The sequence below is a fragment of the Oncorhynchus nerka genome, linkage group LG20, assembly GCF_034236695.1.
Source record: "Oncorhynchus nerka isolate Pitt River linkage group LG20, Oner_Uvic_2.0, whole genome shotgun sequence".
Classification (NCBI taxonomy): Eukaryota; Metazoa; Chordata; class Actinopteri; order Salmoniformes; family Salmonidae; genus Oncorhynchus; species Oncorhynchus nerka.
In genome coordinates this window covers 66,816,914-66,837,282 of record NC_088415.1, presented here as the reverse complement: position 1 = coordinate 66,837,282, position 20,369 = coordinate 66,816,914, and the positions used below count along the sequence as shown (strand labels likewise).

At 41.5% G+C, this 20,369-nt stretch overlaps 1 protein-coding gene across 1 annotated transcript in view; it reads left to right on the top strand.

Moving 5' to 3' along the window:
* LOC115102994 (tensin-3-like) overlaps positions 1 to 18,318 on the top strand; it is an 89,421-nt gene extending 71,103 nt beyond the window's left edge. The window contains exons 18-26 of the mRNA XM_065005690.1: positions 1,496 to 2,070; positions 6,404 to 6,490; positions 6,682 to 6,813; positions 10,761 to 10,853; positions 11,098 to 11,175; positions 11,609 to 11,689; positions 12,572 to 12,740; positions 15,352 to 15,420; positions 15,549 to 18,318. Of these exons, the coding sequence (XP_064861762.1) occupies positions 1,496 to 2,070; positions 6,404 to 6,490; positions 6,682 to 6,813; positions 10,761 to 10,853; positions 11,098 to 11,175; positions 11,609 to 11,689; positions 12,572 to 12,740; positions 15,352 to 15,420; positions 15,549 to 15,723 (1,459 nt within the window). The 3' untranslated portion in view covers positions 15,724 to 18,318. The remainder of the gene's footprint in view (positions 1 to 1,495; positions 2,071 to 6,403; positions 6,491 to 6,681; positions 6,814 to 10,760; positions 10,854 to 11,097; positions 11,176 to 11,608; positions 11,690 to 12,571; positions 12,741 to 15,351; positions 15,421 to 15,548) is intronic.
* The last annotated feature ends 2,051 nt before the right edge of the window (positions 18,319 to 20,369 follow it).

Sequence of the window (20,369 nt, the reverse complement as noted above, 5' to 3'; positions counted from 1 at the left end):
AACTTCTGGGCGACATCCTGACTGATGGCAGCCCTTTCTTGCGTAATCAATGCTTGGAGTTTGTCAGAATTTGTGGGGTTTTGTTTGTCCAACCGCCTCTTGAGGATTGACCACAAGTTCTCAATGGGATTAAGGTCTGGGGAGTTTCCTGGCCATGGACCCAAAATATCTATGTTTTGTTCCCCGAGCCACTTAGTTATCACGTTTGCCTTATGGCAAGATGTTCCATCATGCTGAAAAAGGCATTGTTCTTCACCAAACTGTTCCTGGATGGTTGGGAGTAGTTGCTCTCGAAGGATGTGTTGGTACCATTCTTTATTCATGGCTGTGTTCTTAGGCATAATTGTGAGTGAGCCCACTCTCTTGGCTGAGAAGCAACCCCACACATGAATGGTCTCAGGATGCTTTACTGTTGCCATGACACAGGACTGATGGTAGCGCTCACCTTGTCTTCTCCAGACAAGCTTTTTTTCTGGATTCCCCAAACAATCGGAAAGGGGATTCATCAGAGAAAATGACTTTACCCCAGTCCTCAGCAGTCCAATCCCTGTACCTTTTGCAGAATATCAGTCTGTCCCTGATGTTTTTCCTGGAGAGAAGTGGCTTCTTTGCTGCCCTTCTTGACACCAGCACATCCTCCAAAAGTCTTCGCCTCACTGTGCGTGCAGATGCACTCACACCTGCCTGCTGCCACACCTGCCTGCTGCCATTCCTGAGCAAGCTCTGTACTGGTGCTGCCCCGATCCCGCAGCTGAATCAACTTTAGGAGACGGTCCTGGCGCTTGCTGGACTTTCTTGGGCGCCCTGAAACCTTCTTCACAACAATTGAACCGCTCTCCTTGAAGTTCTTGATGATCTGATAAATGGTTGATTTAGGTGAAATCTTACTGGCAGCAATATCCTTGCCTGTGAAGCCCTTTTTGTGCAAAGCAATGATGACGGCACGTGTTCCCTTGCAGGTAATCATGGTTGACAGAGGAAGAACAATCCAAATCAAGCACCACCCTCCTTTTGAAGCTTCCAGTCTGTTATTCGAACTCAATCAGCATGACAGAGTGACCTCCAGCCTTGTGTTAACGAGATAATCACTGACATGATGTTAGCTGGTCCTTTTGTGGCAGGGCTGAAATGCAGTGGAAAGTTTTTTGGGGGATTCAGTTAATTTTGCATGGCAAAGAGGGACTTTGCAATTCATTGCAATTCATCTGATCACTCTTCATAACATTCTGGAGTATATGCAAATTGCCATCCTACAAACTGAGCCAGCAGACTTTGTCAAAATTAATATTTGTGTCATTCTCAAAACTTTTGGGCACGACTGTAGTAAAAATATGAGTAGTTGTGTTCAAACTTTTTACTGGTACTGTACATGTACATTTTACATTTAAGCAGATGCTAATTATGGTTATAGGCTACTATATTATGGTCATACAGTTTCATTAGAGAGGTGTTTTTCATGATCTTCTCATTTTTGTGTTCTTCCTCCTCTCTCAAGCCCCTCCATGGGTCAGCCCTGGCCAGAGGACAGAGCCCTCCATCCCCACTCCATGTCCTTGGACTACAGCCACCACTCCCCTCCCATGCACCCCCAACCCCACACTCACCCTGCGCCCAACGCCCACAGCTCCCCCCGGGGCAGCCAGCAGAGCCACATGGCACACTATGGCCTCACCCACAGCCTTGCGCACAGCTTTGACGTGCAAGACAACTTAGGCCTGGGGGGCTATGGCGCAGTCGACAGCCCACCCTCTGCCTCTCCTCTACTGGGGAACGGAGGCATGGAGAGGGGCCTGTCCTGTATGGGTTCCGGTTCCATGGATGGGCTGGGCACCATCCGGACCCAGCACCTGCCACAGCTGCAGCAGCTCCAGGCCCAGGGTGCCTTGCCTCCACTGCTGCCTGAGAAGAGGAGGGAGTCGGACGGGGAGCACTCCTTGGGCACAGCCTCCCCAGCCCCTAGCGGATTCTCCAGCCCACATAGCGGAAGCTCCCTCAGTATCCCATTTCCCAACATCCTGCCTGATCTCTCAGCCTCTGCACAGATGCCGGGCACCGCTTCACCTCTGCCAGGTAACCCCCTTGCTTACACAATTAATAGCCAATCACTTCTTATCTGAGCCAATGGCTTGGGTTGGTACAATACTGTAAAGAAGGTAATCAGTTCTGTTCTACAGTGGCAAGAAAAGTATGTGAACCCTTTGGAATTACCTGGATTTCTGCATAAATTGGTCATAAAATTTGATCTGATTTTCATCTAAGTCACAACAATAGACGAACACAGTCTGCTTAAACTAATAACACGCAAACAATTTTACGTTTTCATATCTTCATTGAACACACCATATAAACATTCACAGTGCAGGGTGGAAAAAGTTTCTGAACGTTTGGATTTAATAACTGGTTGACCCTCCTTTGCCAGCAATAACCTCAACCAAATGTTTTCTGTAGTTGCAGATCAGACCTGCACAACGGTCAGGAGGAATTTTGGACCATTCCTCTTTACAAAACTGTTTAAGTTCAGTAATATTCTTGGGATGTCTGGTGTGAACCTCTCTCTTGAGGTAATGCCACAGCATCTCAATCAGGTTGAGGTCAGGACTCTGACTGAGCCACTCCAGAAGGCATATTTTCTTCTGTTGAAGCCTTTCTGTTGTTGATTTACTTCTGTGTTTTGGGTCGTTGTCCTGAAGCTCAACTTCTGTTGAGTTTCAGTTGGCGGACAGATAGCCTTAAATTCTCCTGCAAAATGCCTTGATAAACTTTGGAATTCATTTTTCTGTTGATGATAGCAAGCTGTCCAGGCCCTGAGGCAGCAAAGCAGTCCAAAACCATGATGCTCCCTCCACCATACTTTACAGTTGGGATGAGGTTTTGATGTTGGTGTGCTTTGGCTTTTTCTCTCCACACATAGTGTTGTGTGTTCCTTCCAAACCAATGAACTTTAATTTTAATCTGTCCACAGAATATTTTGCCAGTAGCACTGTAAAACATTCAGGTGCTCTTTTGCGAACTTCAGACGTGCAGCAATGTTTTTTTGTTGTTGACAGAAATGGGTTCTTCCGTGGTGTCCTCCCATGAACACCATTCTTGTTTAGTGTTTTCCATGTCGTAGTCTCGTCAACAGAGATGTTAGCATTAGAGGTCGACCGATTAATCGGAATGGCCGATTAATTAGGGCCGATTTCAAGTTTTCATAACAAACGGTCATCAGCATTTTTGGACACCGATTATGATCGATTACATTGCACTCCATGAGGAGACTGCGTGGCAGACTGACTACCTGTTATGCGAGTGCAGCAAGGAGCCAAGGTAAGGTGCTAGCTAGCATTAAACTTATCTTATAAAAAACAATCAATCTTAACATAATCACTAGTTAACTACACATGGTTGATGATATTGCTAGTTTATATAGCTTGAGGATACAGTGCCTGTTAATTTATCATTGAATCATAGCCTACTTCACCAAACGGGTGATTTAACAAGCACATTCGCGAAAAAAGCACTGTCGTTGCACCAATGTGTACCTAACCATAAACATCAATGCCTTTCTTAAAATCAATACACAAGTATATATTTTTAAACCTGCATATTTAGTTAATATTGCCTGCTAACATTAATTTATTTTAACTGGGGAAATTGTGTCACTTCTCTTGCGTTCTGTGCAAGCAGAGTCAAGGTATATGTATGTGTGAGGACATTTACATTTACATTTAAGTCATTTAGCAGACGCTCTCATTTCTTCCTAACAAAGACCGTAATTAATTTGCCAGAATTGTACATAATTATGACATTACATTGAAGGTTGTGCAATGTAACAGCAATATTTAGAGTTAGGGATGCCACCCGTTAGATAAAATACGGAACAGTTCTGTATTTCACTGAAAGAATAAACGTTTTGTTTTCGAAATTATAGTTTCTGGATTTGAACATATTAATGACCTAAGGCTCGTATTTCTGTGTTATTATATTATAATTAAGTCTATGATTTGATAGAGCACTCTGACTGAGCGGTGGTAGGCAGCAGCAGGCTCGTAAGCATTCATTCAAACAGCACTTTCCTGCATTTGCCAGCAGCTCTTCGCTGTGCTTCAAGCATTGCGCTGTTTATGACTTCAAGCCTATCAACTCCCGAGAGTAGGCTGGCAATACTAAAGTACCTATTAGACCATCCAATAGTCAAAGGTATATGAAATACAAATGGTGTAGAGAGAAATAGTCCATAATAACTACAACCTTAAAACTTCTTACCTGGGAATATTGAAGACTCATGATAAAAGGAACCACCAGCTTTCATATGTTCTAAGCAAGGAACTCAAACGTTAGCTTTTTTACATGGCACATATTGCACTTTTACTCTCTTCTCCAACACTTTTTTTTGCATTATTTAAACCAAATTGAACATGTTTCATTATTTATTTGAGACTAAATAGATTTGATTGATGTATTATATTAACCTCATAGTCCGCCCCATCCCGCATGCGGTATCGTTACTACAGCCTCAAGCTCATTACCATAACGCAACGTTAGCGATTTCTAAAAATCGCAAATTAAATGAAATAAATATGCCTGCTCTCAAGCTTATCCTTTTCTTAACAATCCTGTCGTCTCAGATTTTCAAAATATGCTTTAGAACCAGAGAAAATCAATAATTTGTGTAAGAGTGGTGATAGCTAGCTTAGCATTTATCGTTAGCATTTAGCACGCAACATATTCACAAAAACCAGCCAAGGAATCAAATAAAATAATTTACCTTTGAAGAACTTCAGATGTTTCAATGAGGAGACTCTCAGTTACATAGCAGATGTCCAGTTTTTCCTGAAAGATTCTTGTGTAGGACACATCGTTCCCTTTTGTTACTATGCATTTGGCTACCGAAACTAACCGAAAATTCAGTCACCTACACGTCGAACTTTTTTCCGAATTAACTCCATAATATCGACTGAAACATGGAAAACGTTGTTTGAATCAATCCTGAAAGTGGTTTGGCATATATCTCTCCATTGAAAGCACCGTCCTTGAAGCCTGCTTTGTTGTCTGATTCGAATGGAAAAATATTGGGACCTGACTTTTGCGCACCAAATGCCACGCAGACACCAAGCGGGACACTTGGCAATTGTAGTCTCTTATGGTCAATCTTCCAATGATATGCCTACAAATACGTCACAATGCTGCAGAGACCTTGGGGAAACAAGATAAAGTGTCCGTTTATTCCTGTCGCATTCACAGCCATATAAGGCGATCATGGAAAACGTAGCCTCAAAAATCCTGTTCATTTCCTGGTCGGTCATACATCTTGGTTTTGCCCGAAGCATTTGTTCTAAGGGACTCACAGTGAAAATCTTTGCAGTTCTGGAAACGTAAGATTCTCTTCTTTCCAAAACTATCAATTCCAAGCATATTCGAGCATATTTTCGTGACAAAATATTGCGCTTAAAACGGGCACGTCCTTTTATCCAAAAATGAAATACTGCCCCTAGAGTACTAACAGGTTAAGTTAAAATAAGTGTTCATTCAGTATTGTTGTAATTGTCATTATTACAAATATATATAGAAAAATCGGACAATTAATCGGTATTGGCTTTTTTTGGTCCCCCAATAATCGGTATCGGTTTCGGCGTTGAAAAATCCTAATCGGTCGACCTTAGCATGTTACAGAGATTTCTGTAAGTCTTTAGCTGACACTCTAAGATTCTTATTAACCTCATTGAGCATTCTGCAGTCATCTTTGCAGGACAGCCACTCCTAGGGAGAGTAGCAACAGTGCTGAACTTTCTCCATTCATAGACAATTTGTCTTACTGTGAACTTCAAGGCTTTTAAACATACTTTTCTAATCCATTCCAACTTTATGCAAGTCAAATTCTAATCTTAGGTCACATGAGATCTCTTTTGTTCGAGGCATGGTTCACATCAGGCAATGCTTCTAGTGACTAGCAAACTCAAATTTTGTGAGTTTTTTTTATAGGGCAGGGCATCTCTAACCAACATCTCCAATCTCATCTCATTGATTGGACTCCAGGTTAGCTGACTGACTCCAATTATCTTTTGGAGAAGTCATTAGCCTCGAGGTTCACATACTTTTTCCAACCTACACTGTGAATGTTTAAATTATGTATTCAATATGGACAAGAAACATAATACTTTGTGTGTTATTAGTTTAAGCACACTGTGTTTGTCCATTGTGATCAAATTTTATGACAAATTTATGCAGAAATCCAGGTAATTCCAAAGGGTTCACATACTTCTTCTTGAGACTGTATGTACTGTATCCTTTAGGTGGGTTTTCTCGGTCAATTCGGATTAGCCACATATGGATGTCTTTTGAACTTGGTTACAGTGATTGAATGCCTGAGGTCTTTGTGCATTGACTAACCTCTGGTGTGTTTGTGATACTGTTTTTCCAGATGTCCTGGCCAGCAAGCATGTGACTGTAAACTTTGTGCAAGACACATCGAAATTCTGGTACAAGCCTGATATCTCCAGGGACCAAGGTAAAAACATTAGGAAATATGTTTTTTGTTTCCCAGGAGTATTTTGTCTGCCAAATTTCCATAATGCACTTCAACATTTTGACAGTGTTGTGAGATTTTGACAGTTTCCACACTCCTCTGTGACATCGTCACTAAAATGTATTCCTGTGTCTTTCTCTTCTCCTTTCCTCCTTCTTTCCTCCTCCTCTCAGCTATCTCAGTCCTGAAGGACAAGGAGCCCGGATTTTTCATAGTACGGGACAGCCACTCCTTCAAAGGAGCCTATGGGCTGGCCATGAAGGTGGCCACACCCCCTCACTCAGTCCTGCAGCAGAGCAAGAAAGGTAGGAATTGGCTGAGAGAGATAAGGGGACAGAGCTTTAGGTTCAGACCGGTTCCTGTTTGATGTGGGACATAGGAGTAGGATGATGATTGATGAAGCCCATATAGGCTACACGTATTTATATGGACAGTGAAGCTACAACTTTAAATTTGGCTCTATACTCCAGCATTTTGGATTTGAAATCAAATGTTTTATATAAGGTGACAGTACAGAATGTCGCCTTTTATTTGAGGGTATTTTCATACATATCTGTTTTACCGTTTAGGAATGAAAGCACTTTATGTATCTGGTCCCCACATTTTAAGGTGTCTTCAGTATTTGGCCAAATTTACTTATAGTGTATTGAAGAAGTCAAAAGTTCAGTATTTATTCCCATATTCCAAGCCTACAATATCAAGCTTTTGACTCGACAAACTTGTTGGATGCATTTGCAGTTTGTTTTACTTGTGTTTCGGATTATGTTGTGCCCAATAGAAATGGTAAATCATGTATTGTGCCATTTTGGAGTCACTTTTATTGTAAAAAGTTTTTTTGTAAATAAGAATATAATATGTTTCTGAACACTTCCACATGAATGTGGATGCTACCATGGTTACACATAATCATGTATGAATCGTGAATAATGTTACAGAAAGTTACAGAGGGTCAAAGATCATGCCCCCAAAACATGCTAACTCTCACCATTACCAATAACAGGGGAGGTTAGCATTTTTGGGGTGGGTATGATATTTATGCCTGCTAGGAATATGGGACCAAATGCTAATCTTTTGACTAAATGTTATACACTATAAGTGAATTTGTCCAAATACTTAGATACATAAAGTGTGGTAAAACAGATATGTATGAAAATACCCTCGATTAAAAGATGACACACTGTTGCCTCATATAAAACATTTGATCTTAAATCCAAAATGCTGAAGTTTAGAGCCAAATTCAAAGTTTTAGCTTCACTATCTAAATAAATACGTAGGGGAGTGTATGCTTATCTAGGGTCAATTTTGTGTTCATCCATGGTCATGGTTACAATTGTTGGAGGATAAGCTGGTCCTAGATCTGTACATACGGGCAGGTTCCACACATTTCCAGAACCTTTCCGTGCTCCAGAAGGCCCCATTAGAACAGGCGTATCACGGAATTGGCTGACTGAGTTGCAGCATCCTGGGAACCAAACAGCTATAAAAGCCCTCTACTGTTACAACTCTCTGAATTCAACTCCATGGAGGGAACATGATAGTCCCCTCTCTGTTCGTTCAACAGCTCCTAGCTTTGGGTCTCTCTTCTGGGCAGCATTGTGATAGAACCAAACAGGCGTGCTCTTTGTTAAGTAGTTTTAGATGTAGCAGCTAGTGCTTTAAAACAAACAATAGAATAAGCAGGCTTTCTAAACCTGCACAGATTTCAGGCCTTTCTCCATGGGTGCTTTTTGCCCTACACACAGTAATGTAACGTTGTGTGACATTCAGTGCAGATTGTTTTATTACGCACCATGAAACACAGCCTCTATTCAATTTAGAAATGTCCTGGCAAGCAATACATCGCTTTGTTCATGGCATTCCTTGTTTTACGTTTCAAGTTGTGTTTCTCACATGAACAAGTACAGTGAAATGCTTAACTTGCAAGCCCTTCCCAACAGGGCAGTATTCAATGTCAAAATAGTATAAGTAAAAACTAAACACGAGAAATAAGAACAAACTTGAAAGTAAGCTACGTATGTGTATACAGGGCAATTGGAAAGAATTCAGACCCCTTGACTTTTTCCAAATTTGTTTACATTACAGCCTTTTTCTCAAATTGATTAAATAGTTGTTTTCCTTCTCATCAATCTACACACAATACCTCATAATGACAAAGCAAAAAAAATGAAATTTCACATTTACATAAGTATTCAGACCCTTTACTCAGTACTTTGTTGAAGTGCTGCAGAGATGGTTGTCCTTCTGGAAGGTTCTCCTATCTCCACAGAAGATCTCTGGAGCTCTGTCAGAGTGACCATCAAGTAATTGGTCACCTCCCTGACCAACACCCTTCTCCCCCGATTGTTCAGTTTGGCCAGACGGCCAACTCTAGGAAGAGTCTTGGTGGTTCCAAACTTCTTCCATTTAAGAATGATGGAGGCCACTGAGCTCCACGGCAATTCCTTCGACCTCATGGCTTGCTTTTTGCTCTGACATGCTCTGCCAACTGTGGGACCTTATATAGACAGGTGTGCGCCTTTCCAAATCATGTCCAATCAATTGAATTTACCACAAGTGGACTCCAATCAAGTTGTAGAAGAATCTCATGGATGATCAATGGGAACGTTTGCAAAAAGGTCAAAAAATATGTTTTTGCTTTGTCATTATTGTGTGTAGATTGATGAGGTTGTAAGGTAACAAAATGTGGAAAAGGGAAGGAGGTCTGAATACTTTCCGAATGCACTGTACATGGTCAGAGCCAGTACCAAATTGACAATGTGCAGAGATACTGGAGTAGTTGAGGTATGGCTGTATACTTTTCAAGCTTCAATGTCACATGCACAAGTACAGTGAAATGCAATAATCAACAACAATGTATTATTAGAAAAAAAAAACACTCTAGAAATAAGAATAGGAAATATGAAATACACAATTAAGTAAGTAATCATATATACAGGAAATCTATAAAAAGTCAGTTCCAATATCATATTTACAATGTGCAGGGATACTGAAGTGATGGAGGTAGATATCTATAGGGGTAAGGTGACTAGGCAACAGGATATAAGATAAACAGAGTAGCAGCAGCTTGTATTTCAGTGGGTGTGGGTGCGGGTGTGTAGAGTCCGAATAAATGTATATGTGAGTGAATCTTTGTGTTGGAGTGACAGTGAGTGTGTAGGGCCCTGTGATTGTGCATAGAGACCGCAAAGATTGAAATTAAAGGTCAAGAAAGATACGAGGTTAACTCAAGTCTGTGAGCTATTTTGTTAGCTATTTATCAGTCGTATTGCTTGGGGATAGAAGCTGTTCAAGACCCTGTTGGTGTCAGACATGTCAGTCTTGGCGTGTGGTAGGAGAAATTGTCTATGGCTTGGGTGGTTGGAGTCTTTGAAGATTTCCCATGGCCTTCTTTTCCGCCTGATATAGAGGTCCGGGATGGCAGGGAGCTCGGTCGCAGTGAATTATTGGGCTGTCCTCACAACCCTATGTAAAGCCATGCTATCGAGGGCGGTGGTATACCAAGCAGTGATGCAGCCAGTCAATATGCTCTTAATGGTACATCTGTAAAACCTTTTGAGGATTTGAGGGACCACGCCAAACTTTTTCAACCTCGTGAGGGGGAAGAGGCACTTTCGCGCCTTCTTCACAACTGTGCATGTGTGTTTGGACCATTTGAAGTCTTTAGTGATTTGGACACTGAGGAACTTGAAGCTGTCTACCTGCTCCAACCGCCCCCATAGTCCACAATCATTATTTATTTGTGGAAAGAAGTTTAAAACAATGGGATTCCTGTAAGACACTGGTGTCCTTATGCCCAGCCCAGAGCACAGCCCACTAAGTCCTAACCCCTCCCTTTCTCCTCCACACGGTGTCGGGAGCCCCCTCACTCACACCCCTCACCCCCTCACTCACCTGTAGGGACATCATGACACAGTCCCTCTCCGAGCATTGTGACTTAAGAGGTTGAAACCCAACCCAGCTCCAGGAGAAAGCTTTTCTATGGGAGGACATTCCTCAGACACACTCTCGTCATGCCCCTCAGACACACTGTTGTTAAATCATAATAACGCTAATCTCAGCTGTGATTGGAGAAGATGTATGTATCTCTTAGAATTTGGGATGGGAGTTAACAGGGGTAAGGTAACTGAGACTCCACTAACACTTAACTTACAGTCAACAAGTAAACCCGTTATAATGTGTTGTAGGCATGTATGAGCATTTATAGCATTCTTGTGTATAATAATGTTATCTCTCTCTCACTCTATGATTGGAGGTGATCTGTCCAATGAGCTGGTCCGTCACTTCCTGATTGAGTGTACACAGAAAGGAGTTCGGTTGAAGGGCTGTCCCGATGAGCCCTACTTTGGTGAGTGTCTCCTCTGTAGCACACGTTTTGCCATACCCTTTTGAGGACAGTGATAACACAATGGTGACCCCTGCTGGTTACTCTCTGTACTGATTTTTTAAAAGCATAACGTTCCTGTGTGCCCTCTACTGGATAATGATTGCAAGTGTGCTTCAGCTCTTAAAATGATGTTTATAGCTAATATGAAATCTTCTTTGAAGTAATAGGATGGTTACAGTTGTTTTTTTGTTTGTTTTTTTTACAGGTAGTTTAACTGCGTTGGTGTGTCAGCACTCCATAACTCCCTTGGCTCTGCCCTGCAAACTCATCATACTTGACAGAGGTAAGATGCCAAATCTCAATGTCCTTATACATAACATTGTGTTACAGTAACAAGGTAAACATGGCTTCGTTTTATAAAACATAATTGTGTCCTCTGCCAAAGCAATTTAACGAACACTAGTCTCTCTCCTCTCTGTGTAACTAAATGTGGCAGGGCCGGAAATTGCAGGGCAGTTTCAAATGATATGATGTGATTTATAAGCCTGTGCCTGCAACTCATGTCAACGTAGATGAATTGCCTTTACGTGGTAGCCATAAACCAATGTCATCAGTGACAGAGGGTCAATGGAGAGAGGAAGGGGAGAGATCGAGGGAGAGTTTAATCAGATGTATTTTAATTCAGTGATATGTCACTGCCTCCCATTCTTCATTTCAAACATCTTACTTCTACATCATATACAACAACAACAAAAATGTTTTTCCTATGTTGGTAGATCCTCTTGAAGACGTGGTGGAGAATACTGCTCCACAATCTGTCACCAACTCTGCTGCTGAGCTCCTTAAACAAGGAGCAGGTAGGGCTTAAAGTGATACTTCGGGATTGTGGTTCTTTATCTACTTCAGTCAGATGAATTTGTGGATACCATTTTTAGGCTAAATAAGTATTGGGTAAGCCTCAACAACAACAACTTCTGTTCCTAAGGGATTGTGTAGATAACATGTTGTGTTAGCGCCTCTCTCCTGTGGCCTTGCAGTGTGTAATGTGTGGTTCCTGTCTGTGTTCATTGTGTAGTGTGTGTTTGTATCTCTGTGTAACGTGTGTTTCTCTGCAGTGTGTAATGTGTGGTTCCTGTCTGTGTTCATTGTGTAGTGTGTGTTTGTATCTCTGTGTAACGTGTGTTTCTCTGCAGTGTGTAATGTGTGGATCCAGTCTGTGTTGATTGTGTAGTGTGTGTTTGTATCTCTGTGTAACGTGTGTTTCTCTGCAGTGTGTAATGTGTGGATCCAGTCTGTGTTCATTGTGTAGTGTGTGTTTGTATCTCTGTGTAACGTGTGTTTCTCTGCAGTGTGTAATGTGTGGATCCAGTCTGTGTTCATTGTGTAGTGTGTGTTTGTATCTCTGTGTAACGTGTGTTTCTCTGCAGTGTGTAATGTGTGGTTCCAGTCTGTGTTCATTGTGTAGTGTGTGTTTGTATCTCTGTGTAACGTGTGTTTCTCTGCAGTGTGTAATGTGTGGATCCAGTCTGTGTTCATTGTGTAGTGTGTGTTTGTATCTGTGTGTAACGTGTGTTTCTCTGCAGTGTGTAATGTGTGGATCCAGTCTGTGTTCATTGTGTAGTGTGTGTTTGTATCTCTGTGTAACGTGTGTTTCTCTGCAGTGTGTAATGTGTGGTTCCAGTCTGTGTTCATTGTGTAGTGTGTGTTTGTATCTCTGTGTAACGTGTGTTTCTCTGCAGCGTGTAATGTGTGGTTCCTGGGCTCAGTGGAGATGGAGTCTCTGACCGGGTACCAGGCTGTGCAGAAGGCCACCAGTGTAACATTGGGCTCAGACCCCCTGCCCACCTCCACCGTGGTCCACTTGAAAGTCTCCTCACAGGGAATCACCCTCACCGACAACCAGAGGAAGTGAGTCATGGAGAATACACAGACAGGCAGACAGACAGTGAGGCACACCTACATGGTCACATTAGTAATGCATGTATAGCTAATATAAAATGATATATAAATGAATACAGTACCAGTCAAAAGTTTGGACACACCTACTCATTCAAGGGTTTTTCTTTATTTGTACTATTTTCTACATTGTAGAATAAAAAACAATTAAACAACACATATGGAATCATGTAGTAACCAAAAAAGTGTTCAACAAATCAAAATACATTTTATATTTGAGATTCTTCAAAGTAGCCACCTTTTGCCTTGATGACAAATCATTCACTAAACCCTAAACCTCAACTAAATTATGTAATAAATAATGTGGAAATTGAGCAAGTTGAGATGATTAAACTGCTTGTAGTAACCCTAGATCGTAATTTCTCAAGGTCAAAACATATTGATACAACAGTAGCTATGATGGGGAGAAGTATGCCCATGATAAGGCGCTACTCTACCTTATAGACAGCACTGTCGACAAGGCAGGTCCTACAGGCCGTAGTTTTGTTGCACCTGGACTACTGTTCAGTTGTGTGGTCAGGTGCCACAAAAAAGAACATAGGAAAATTGCAAGTGGGCAGAACTGGGCAGCACGGCTGTATACAGAGAGCTAATGTAACCAATGTGAAATGGCTAGCTAGTTAATGGTGGTGCGCGCTAATAGCGTTTCAATTGGTGATGTCACTCTCTCTGAGACCTTGAAGTAGTTGTTCCCCTTGCTCTGCTGTGGCTTTTGTGGCTCGATGGGTAATGATGCTTTGTGGGTGTCAGTTGTTGATGTATGCAGAGGGTCCTTGGTTCGGGGCGAGGAGAGGGACAGAAGCTAAACTGCTACACTAATATTAATAGTATGAATGTCAATCTCTCCTGGCTCAAAGTGGAAGAGACTTCATCACTACTTGTATTTACGAGAGGTATTGACATGTTGAATGATCCGAGCTGTCTGTTTGAACTACTGGCGCACAGCTCGGACACATATGCATACCCCACAACACATGCCACAAGAGGTCTTTTCCCAGTCCCCAAGACCAGAACAGACTATGGAAGGAGCACAATACTAAATACAGCCATGTCTACAAGTAACTCATGCAACAGTAAAATTAGATTTAAAAACAGATTAAAAAAAAAACACCTTATGGAACAGCAGGGAATGTGAAGCAACACAAACATAGGCACAGACATACGCACATACGCATTATACACATGTACACATGTATTTTGTATTATATATATATGTGTAGTAGGCACCTGAGGGCACACAGTCTGTGAATGTATCGTAATGTTTTTAAAATAGTATAAACTGACAATGTTGCTGGACCCCAGTAATGGGGATCCATAATAAAAACAAATACAGCTTTACACACTCTTAGCATTCTCTCAACCAGTTTCACCTGGAATGCTTTTCCAACAGTCTTAAAGGAGTTCCCACTTGTACTAAGCACTTGTTGGCTGCTTTTCCTTCACTCCGTGGTCCAACTCATCCCAAACCATCTCAATTGGGTTGAGGTCGGGTGATTGTGGAGGCCAGGTCATCTGATGCAGCACTCCATCACTCTCCTTCTTGGTCAAATAGCCCTTACACAGCCTGGAGGGGTGTTGGGTCATTGTCTTGTTGAAAAACAAATGATAGTCCCACTAAGCACAAACCAGATAGGATGGAGAATTCCTGCAGAATTATGTGGTAGCCATGCTGGTTAAGAGTGCCTTGAATGCTAAATAAATCACTGACAGTGTCACCAGCAAAACACCCCCACACCATCACACCTCCTCCTCCATGCTTCACGGTGGGAACCACACAGGAGGAGATCATCCGTTCACCTACTCTGCGTCTCACAAAGACACGGCGGTTGGAACCAAAAATCTCACATTTGGCTCATTAGACTTAAAGACAGATTTCCACCGGTCTAATGTCTATTGCTCGCGTTTCTTGGCCCAAGAAAGTCTCTTATTCTTATTGGTGTCCTTTAGTAGTGGTTTCTTTGCAGCAATTGGACCATGAAGGCCTGATTCACACAGTCTCCTCTGAACAGTGATGTTGAGATGTGTCTGTTACTTGAACTCTGTGAAGCATATATTTGGGCTGCAATATCTGAGGCTGGTAACTGTAATGAACTTGCCATAATATGGACTTGGTATTTTACCAAATAGGGCTATGTTCTGTATACCACCCCTACCTTGTCACAAGACAACTGATTGGATCAAACACATTAAGAAGGAAATAAATTCCACAAATTAACTTTTAACAATGCACACCTGTAAATTGAAATGCATTCCAGCTGACTACCTCAGGAAGCTGGTTGAGAGAATGCCAAGAGTGTGCAAAGCTGTCATCAAGGCAAAGGATGGCTACTTTGAAGAATCTCAAATATAAACATATTTTGATTTAACACTTTTTTTGGTCACTACATGATTCCATGTGTGTTATTTCATAGTCTTGATGTCTTCACTATTATTCTACAATGTAGAAAATAAAATAAAAATCCTTGAATGAGTAGGTGTGTCCAAACTTTTGACTGGTACTGCATATATACACAGTTGTACTATGTATTTCTCTTTTACCCAGGTTCTCTTCTCCTCTTCCCAGGTTGTTCTTCAGAAGGCATTATGCAGTGACCACTGTCATCTTCTGTGCATTGGACCCTCAAGATCGGAAGTGAGTCAAATGTGCCAGAATTAACATCATTTGAAATAAAAGTACTGTGGTAATGATGTCATCAGCTTACACTGTCTGTATGATGCCTTGTATGTTCCTTCTGTGTTCTTTTCCCCATCCATTCTTAGGTGGAAAAAAGATGGCTGCACTTCAGCAAAGATCTTTGGCTTTGTGGCGAGGAAGACGGGCAGTGGGCAGGACAACGTGTGCCACCTGTTCGCCGAGCACGACCCCGAGCAGCCCGCCAGCGCCATCGTCAACTTCGTCTCCAAGGTGATGATTGGCTTCCAGAAGACCAAGTAGCGCTGCAACGCTGCTAGCTCATTGGCTAGTGGGGCTGTTTCTAAAACTTAAAACCGTACAACCCTCAACCTGAAGGTTATGAGCCAGGACTTGGACAGGAAGGCAGTGGAACAGAGTTCCATCCACAGAACTAGAATGGGTTTTGCGAGATACTATTTCAATGGTTACACTACCTAAGAATGGGATACAATTGATAACCATAATCTTGAGGCGAAAGAAACGCACACCTATTTAGGCGAGGTGCTGGCTAGCGGAGTGGAACACTTAAAAAAAAGTAAAGGAGAGCCGCACACTCTAGGAGCTCAGATGCAAAAATATTTATGTCCAACGTTTCGACAGACAAGCTGTCTTCATCAGGGCAGCACTCCATCACTTGTCTGTCGAAACGTTGGACATGAATATTTTTGCATCTGAGCTCCTAGAGCGTGCGGCTCTCCTTCTCCTTTATACAATTGGCAACGAGCATGAAAAGACTTACAAGTTACAACTCCACAACCTATCCCAAGTCATCTCCTGCTTACAACACAGAGGGAACTGTGGACCATCAGCAGGACAGGAGACTCATTGAGATCTTTCATTGAGTCGAATGAAAACTCAGAACTCCTTTGCCATCATTTTCTAACAGACTCTTTCCTTATGATGATAATTAGGGGTTTGTCTGGAAGGAAAAAGAGAATATACAACAGCTATGTTATAAGATGTGTATTTCATTTGTATGTATCATTGTAGAACTAATACAGATGTTTGCATTTCTGTCTCGAAAGGGCTTACAGTTTTATGTATCCCAAATCTTTACAAGTTAGTTACATATTCCTATTCTCAACATGCTATGTATGATGTGATACTATACTAAAGTTAGTTACATATTCCTATTTTCAACATGCTCTGTATGGTGTGATACTATACTATACTATAGGGAAGCATAGAAGCCTGGCATGTAAGGGTTTTGTCATGTTTAATATTTAACCAAAAATAAATCAACTATATAAAGCATTATTCAAGCTATTAAAAACAGTACTAAAAAAAATACTGTAAATCATAACTTCTCCTTATGTTATCAAAAACTTTATTTTTGTAAACGCATCATATACTATTTGAAAAGTAATACCTATTGACTTTATGTTAGAACAAAAAAATATAAATATTTCCCCTAAACTAATGTTTCACCATCCCAATCATTTATCTTAAATTTGGATATTGCTCAACTCTGGATATGCATGCGAATTAAAACCACCATCAAAGCAATAACACACAAAAATGTAAAGATCTGGAAGGGGAGCGTTGGAATGAATCAGACCACAGAAAAATATGATATATGTAAACCCTAATATATTCTATGATTCCTTTATATCATTTGTCAATTACATGTACTTTGAACTCGTGTACTACTTCGTTCAGTACTGCTTTGTCTGGAAGATTGTTTTAAAATGGATACATTTCTGTATGTTTTTCCTTTGGCTAGTCTCAAATAAGTGTTTAAATTGACTATTTGGTGATATATTATTGGCACTAACTATATATTGAAATGTCTCAGTGTTAAAATATATACAGTACACTGAGTGTACCAAACATTAGTATTGATTAATATTCAAATGTAGTTGCACCCTCCCCTTTAGCCCTCAGAACAGCCTCAATTCGTCAGGGCGTGGACTCTACAAGGTGTCGAATGCGTTCCACAGGGATGCTGGCCCATGTTGACTCCTGCTCACAACTGCTTCCCACAGTTGTGTCAAGATGGCTGGATGTCCTTTGAGTAGTGGACCATTCTTGATACACACAGGAAACTGTTGAGCGTGAATAACCCAACAGCGTTGCAGTTCTTGACACAAACCGGTGCGCCTGGCACCTACTTCCATAGCCCGTTCAAAGGCACTTAAATATTTAGTCTTGCCCATTCAACCGCTGAATGGCACAGATACACAATCCATGTCTCAAATGTCTCAAGGCATAGAAATCCTTCTTTAACCTGTCTCCTCGCCTCCATATACACTGATTGAAGTAGATTTAACAAGTGACATCAGCTTTCACCTGGATTCACCTGGTCAGTCTATGTCCATGGAAGGAGCAGGAGTCCTTAATGTTTTTATACTCAGTAGAGGACATTTGTATTGTATATTTCATTTGGAATTATGAAATAAATATTGTGTTGGAACAATAGGCGATCATTGGGGCTCGATTGAACTCGATGGAAAAGTGCAAAAGTGTCAACACCGCCCACCCAATGCATCGAGCGAGCTCAATGAAGTGCAGCTTTTTAACCACTTTTCTGTGTAGATTAACTTTTTCACGGTCACATTTCTTCATGTCAAATAATCAGGGCAGGGACCACCTAATTCCAATACACTTTGTTTATATACAATACATTCACTGTTTGTGTACATTTTAGTTGTATTTTTTTTTCTCATTTTGCTCATGATGTACTAATATGATTTACAGTCTGTACCTCATCATACCTTTACTATCTCACGTTTGAAAAAAATTATTATATTTTTTTATGTTTCATATTGATTTGCAGCAAGTGACATAAAACATTCATTTGTATATGAGAAATGGTATTTTCAATGTTGAATGTGAATAAACAAAAGGGAAAAATTATGTCATTGGTCCACTTACAATTATTATTATTATATATTTTTCGAGAGAGAGAGAGAGAATATGATGGAGATTTGTTGAGTTCGACAGTATCAATTTATGTCTATTTTTCAGCCAGGAAACCAGAAGAGGGTGCTAGTAACACACACACCCATGTCTGTAAGATCCTTTGTGACCTAGCTCTATGGTTGTTGTTGTGCTTGCTCTAGGTGATGTGTACCGTAATGTCTGGACACATTTTCTACCCCAGCATTGGAAGGTGAAGTACAAGTCGGCTAACAAGTCGGCTAACCTTCACATGAAACAGGTGACAGATTAGGAGAGTAGATGACAGCAGCATAAAATCAATATTAAAAGAATGATTGATTAGAAGATGATCTGTGCACTGGATCGATCCTGGATCGTCTTGTGCACTGTGTCAGTCCTGGGTCGTCTGGTGCACTGTGCCGGTCCTGGGTCGTCTGGTGCACTGTGCCGGTCCTGGGTCGTCTGGTGCACTGTGCCGGTCCTGGATTGTCTGGTGCTCTGTGTCAGTCCTGGGTCGTCTGGTGCTCTGTGTCGGTCCTGGATCGTCTGGTGCACTGTGTCGGTCCTGGATCGTCTGGTGCTCTGTGTCGGTCCTGGATTGTCTGGTGCTCTGTGTCGGTCCTGGATTGTCTGGTGCTCTGTGTCGGTCCTGGATCGTCTGGTGCTCTGTGTCGGTCCTGGATTGTCTGGTGCTCTGTGTCGGTCCTGGATTGTCTGGTGCTCTGTGTCGGTCCTGGATTGTCTGGTGCACTGTGTCGGTCCTGGATCGTCTGGTGCACTGTGTCGGTCCTGGATCGTCTGGTGCTCTGTGTCGGTCCTGGGTCGTCTGGTGCACTGTGCCGGTCCTGGATCGTCTGGTGCTCTGTGTCGGTCCTGGATCGTCTGGTGCTCTGTGTCGGTCCTGGATCGTCTGGTGCTCTGTGTCGGTCCTGGATTGGCATGACTATGACAGCAAATTGTGCAAATGTTGATGATGTCACAAAGCAGTCTATTGGTTGATGGACCCTAAAGACAATCCAGGAACATGTCATGTATCTTTAGCTGGTCCGGTGATGAGACTGAGGCACAAATTGCAGTGTGAGGAGAGGAGGAGAAGGAACCCCCTCCCCCCTATTGTCCTTGGACAGATGGTGAAAGTGAAGAATTCTCAGGGAGGGAAGAATGGAAGTATGGGCCGAGGTGTACCTGTCCCAATACTCCCTGGCCCACAGAGAAAAAGGAATTTGGGGAAAGTACAGAGAAGCAATACATTTTACGAGAAGAGATTATGAAATTGCAAGTATCAGACAAGTTTAATTTAACAGACAAACATAGAGAGAGAGATATATTGTATTGAGCATGTTGTCCATACCTTTCCATCACAGGGTTCAATGCGTCACCATTCATTTGATCCAATAGTTTCTTGTACAGAACAACATGCAGCATAATGACAGTAAATTCTCAGAACAAACTGGAGAGAGAGAGAGAGAGAAAGAGAGAGAGACCTCCTATAGACTCTACTGAGCATGTTGTCCATAATATATTGGGTTAAATGCATTCAACATACATTCATTAGATACTGTAGTCTCTTGTACAAAAATAATGACATGTATTATAATAATGTCTAGGAAAAACTGTCCTAGAAAAATGATTTCTTGAAAATAATTTTTCAGAATTCTTCAACTACCACCACTATTCTGAAACTACTCTGATCCTGAACAGAAACCCAATCCCTACTGATGACCCACATGAAGAAAATACTACAGTTTACTATAGAATACTACAGCACATGCTGTATTAAATTGCAGTATACTTTATAATACTATACTACACACTGTAGTATCCCTTTACCATGTGTAGTACTTACTATATAATGTTGTATTATCCTGTAGAATACAATAGTAAATACTACAGTATTATCTCCCAAAACACCACAGTCTGCAAAAACACTTTAAAAAAAAAACTTTAGGAAATACTACAGTATTTAAATTGCATATACACATTCCCCTCACCTATATGCCAATTTGTGCCACCCGTCAGTGAGAAAC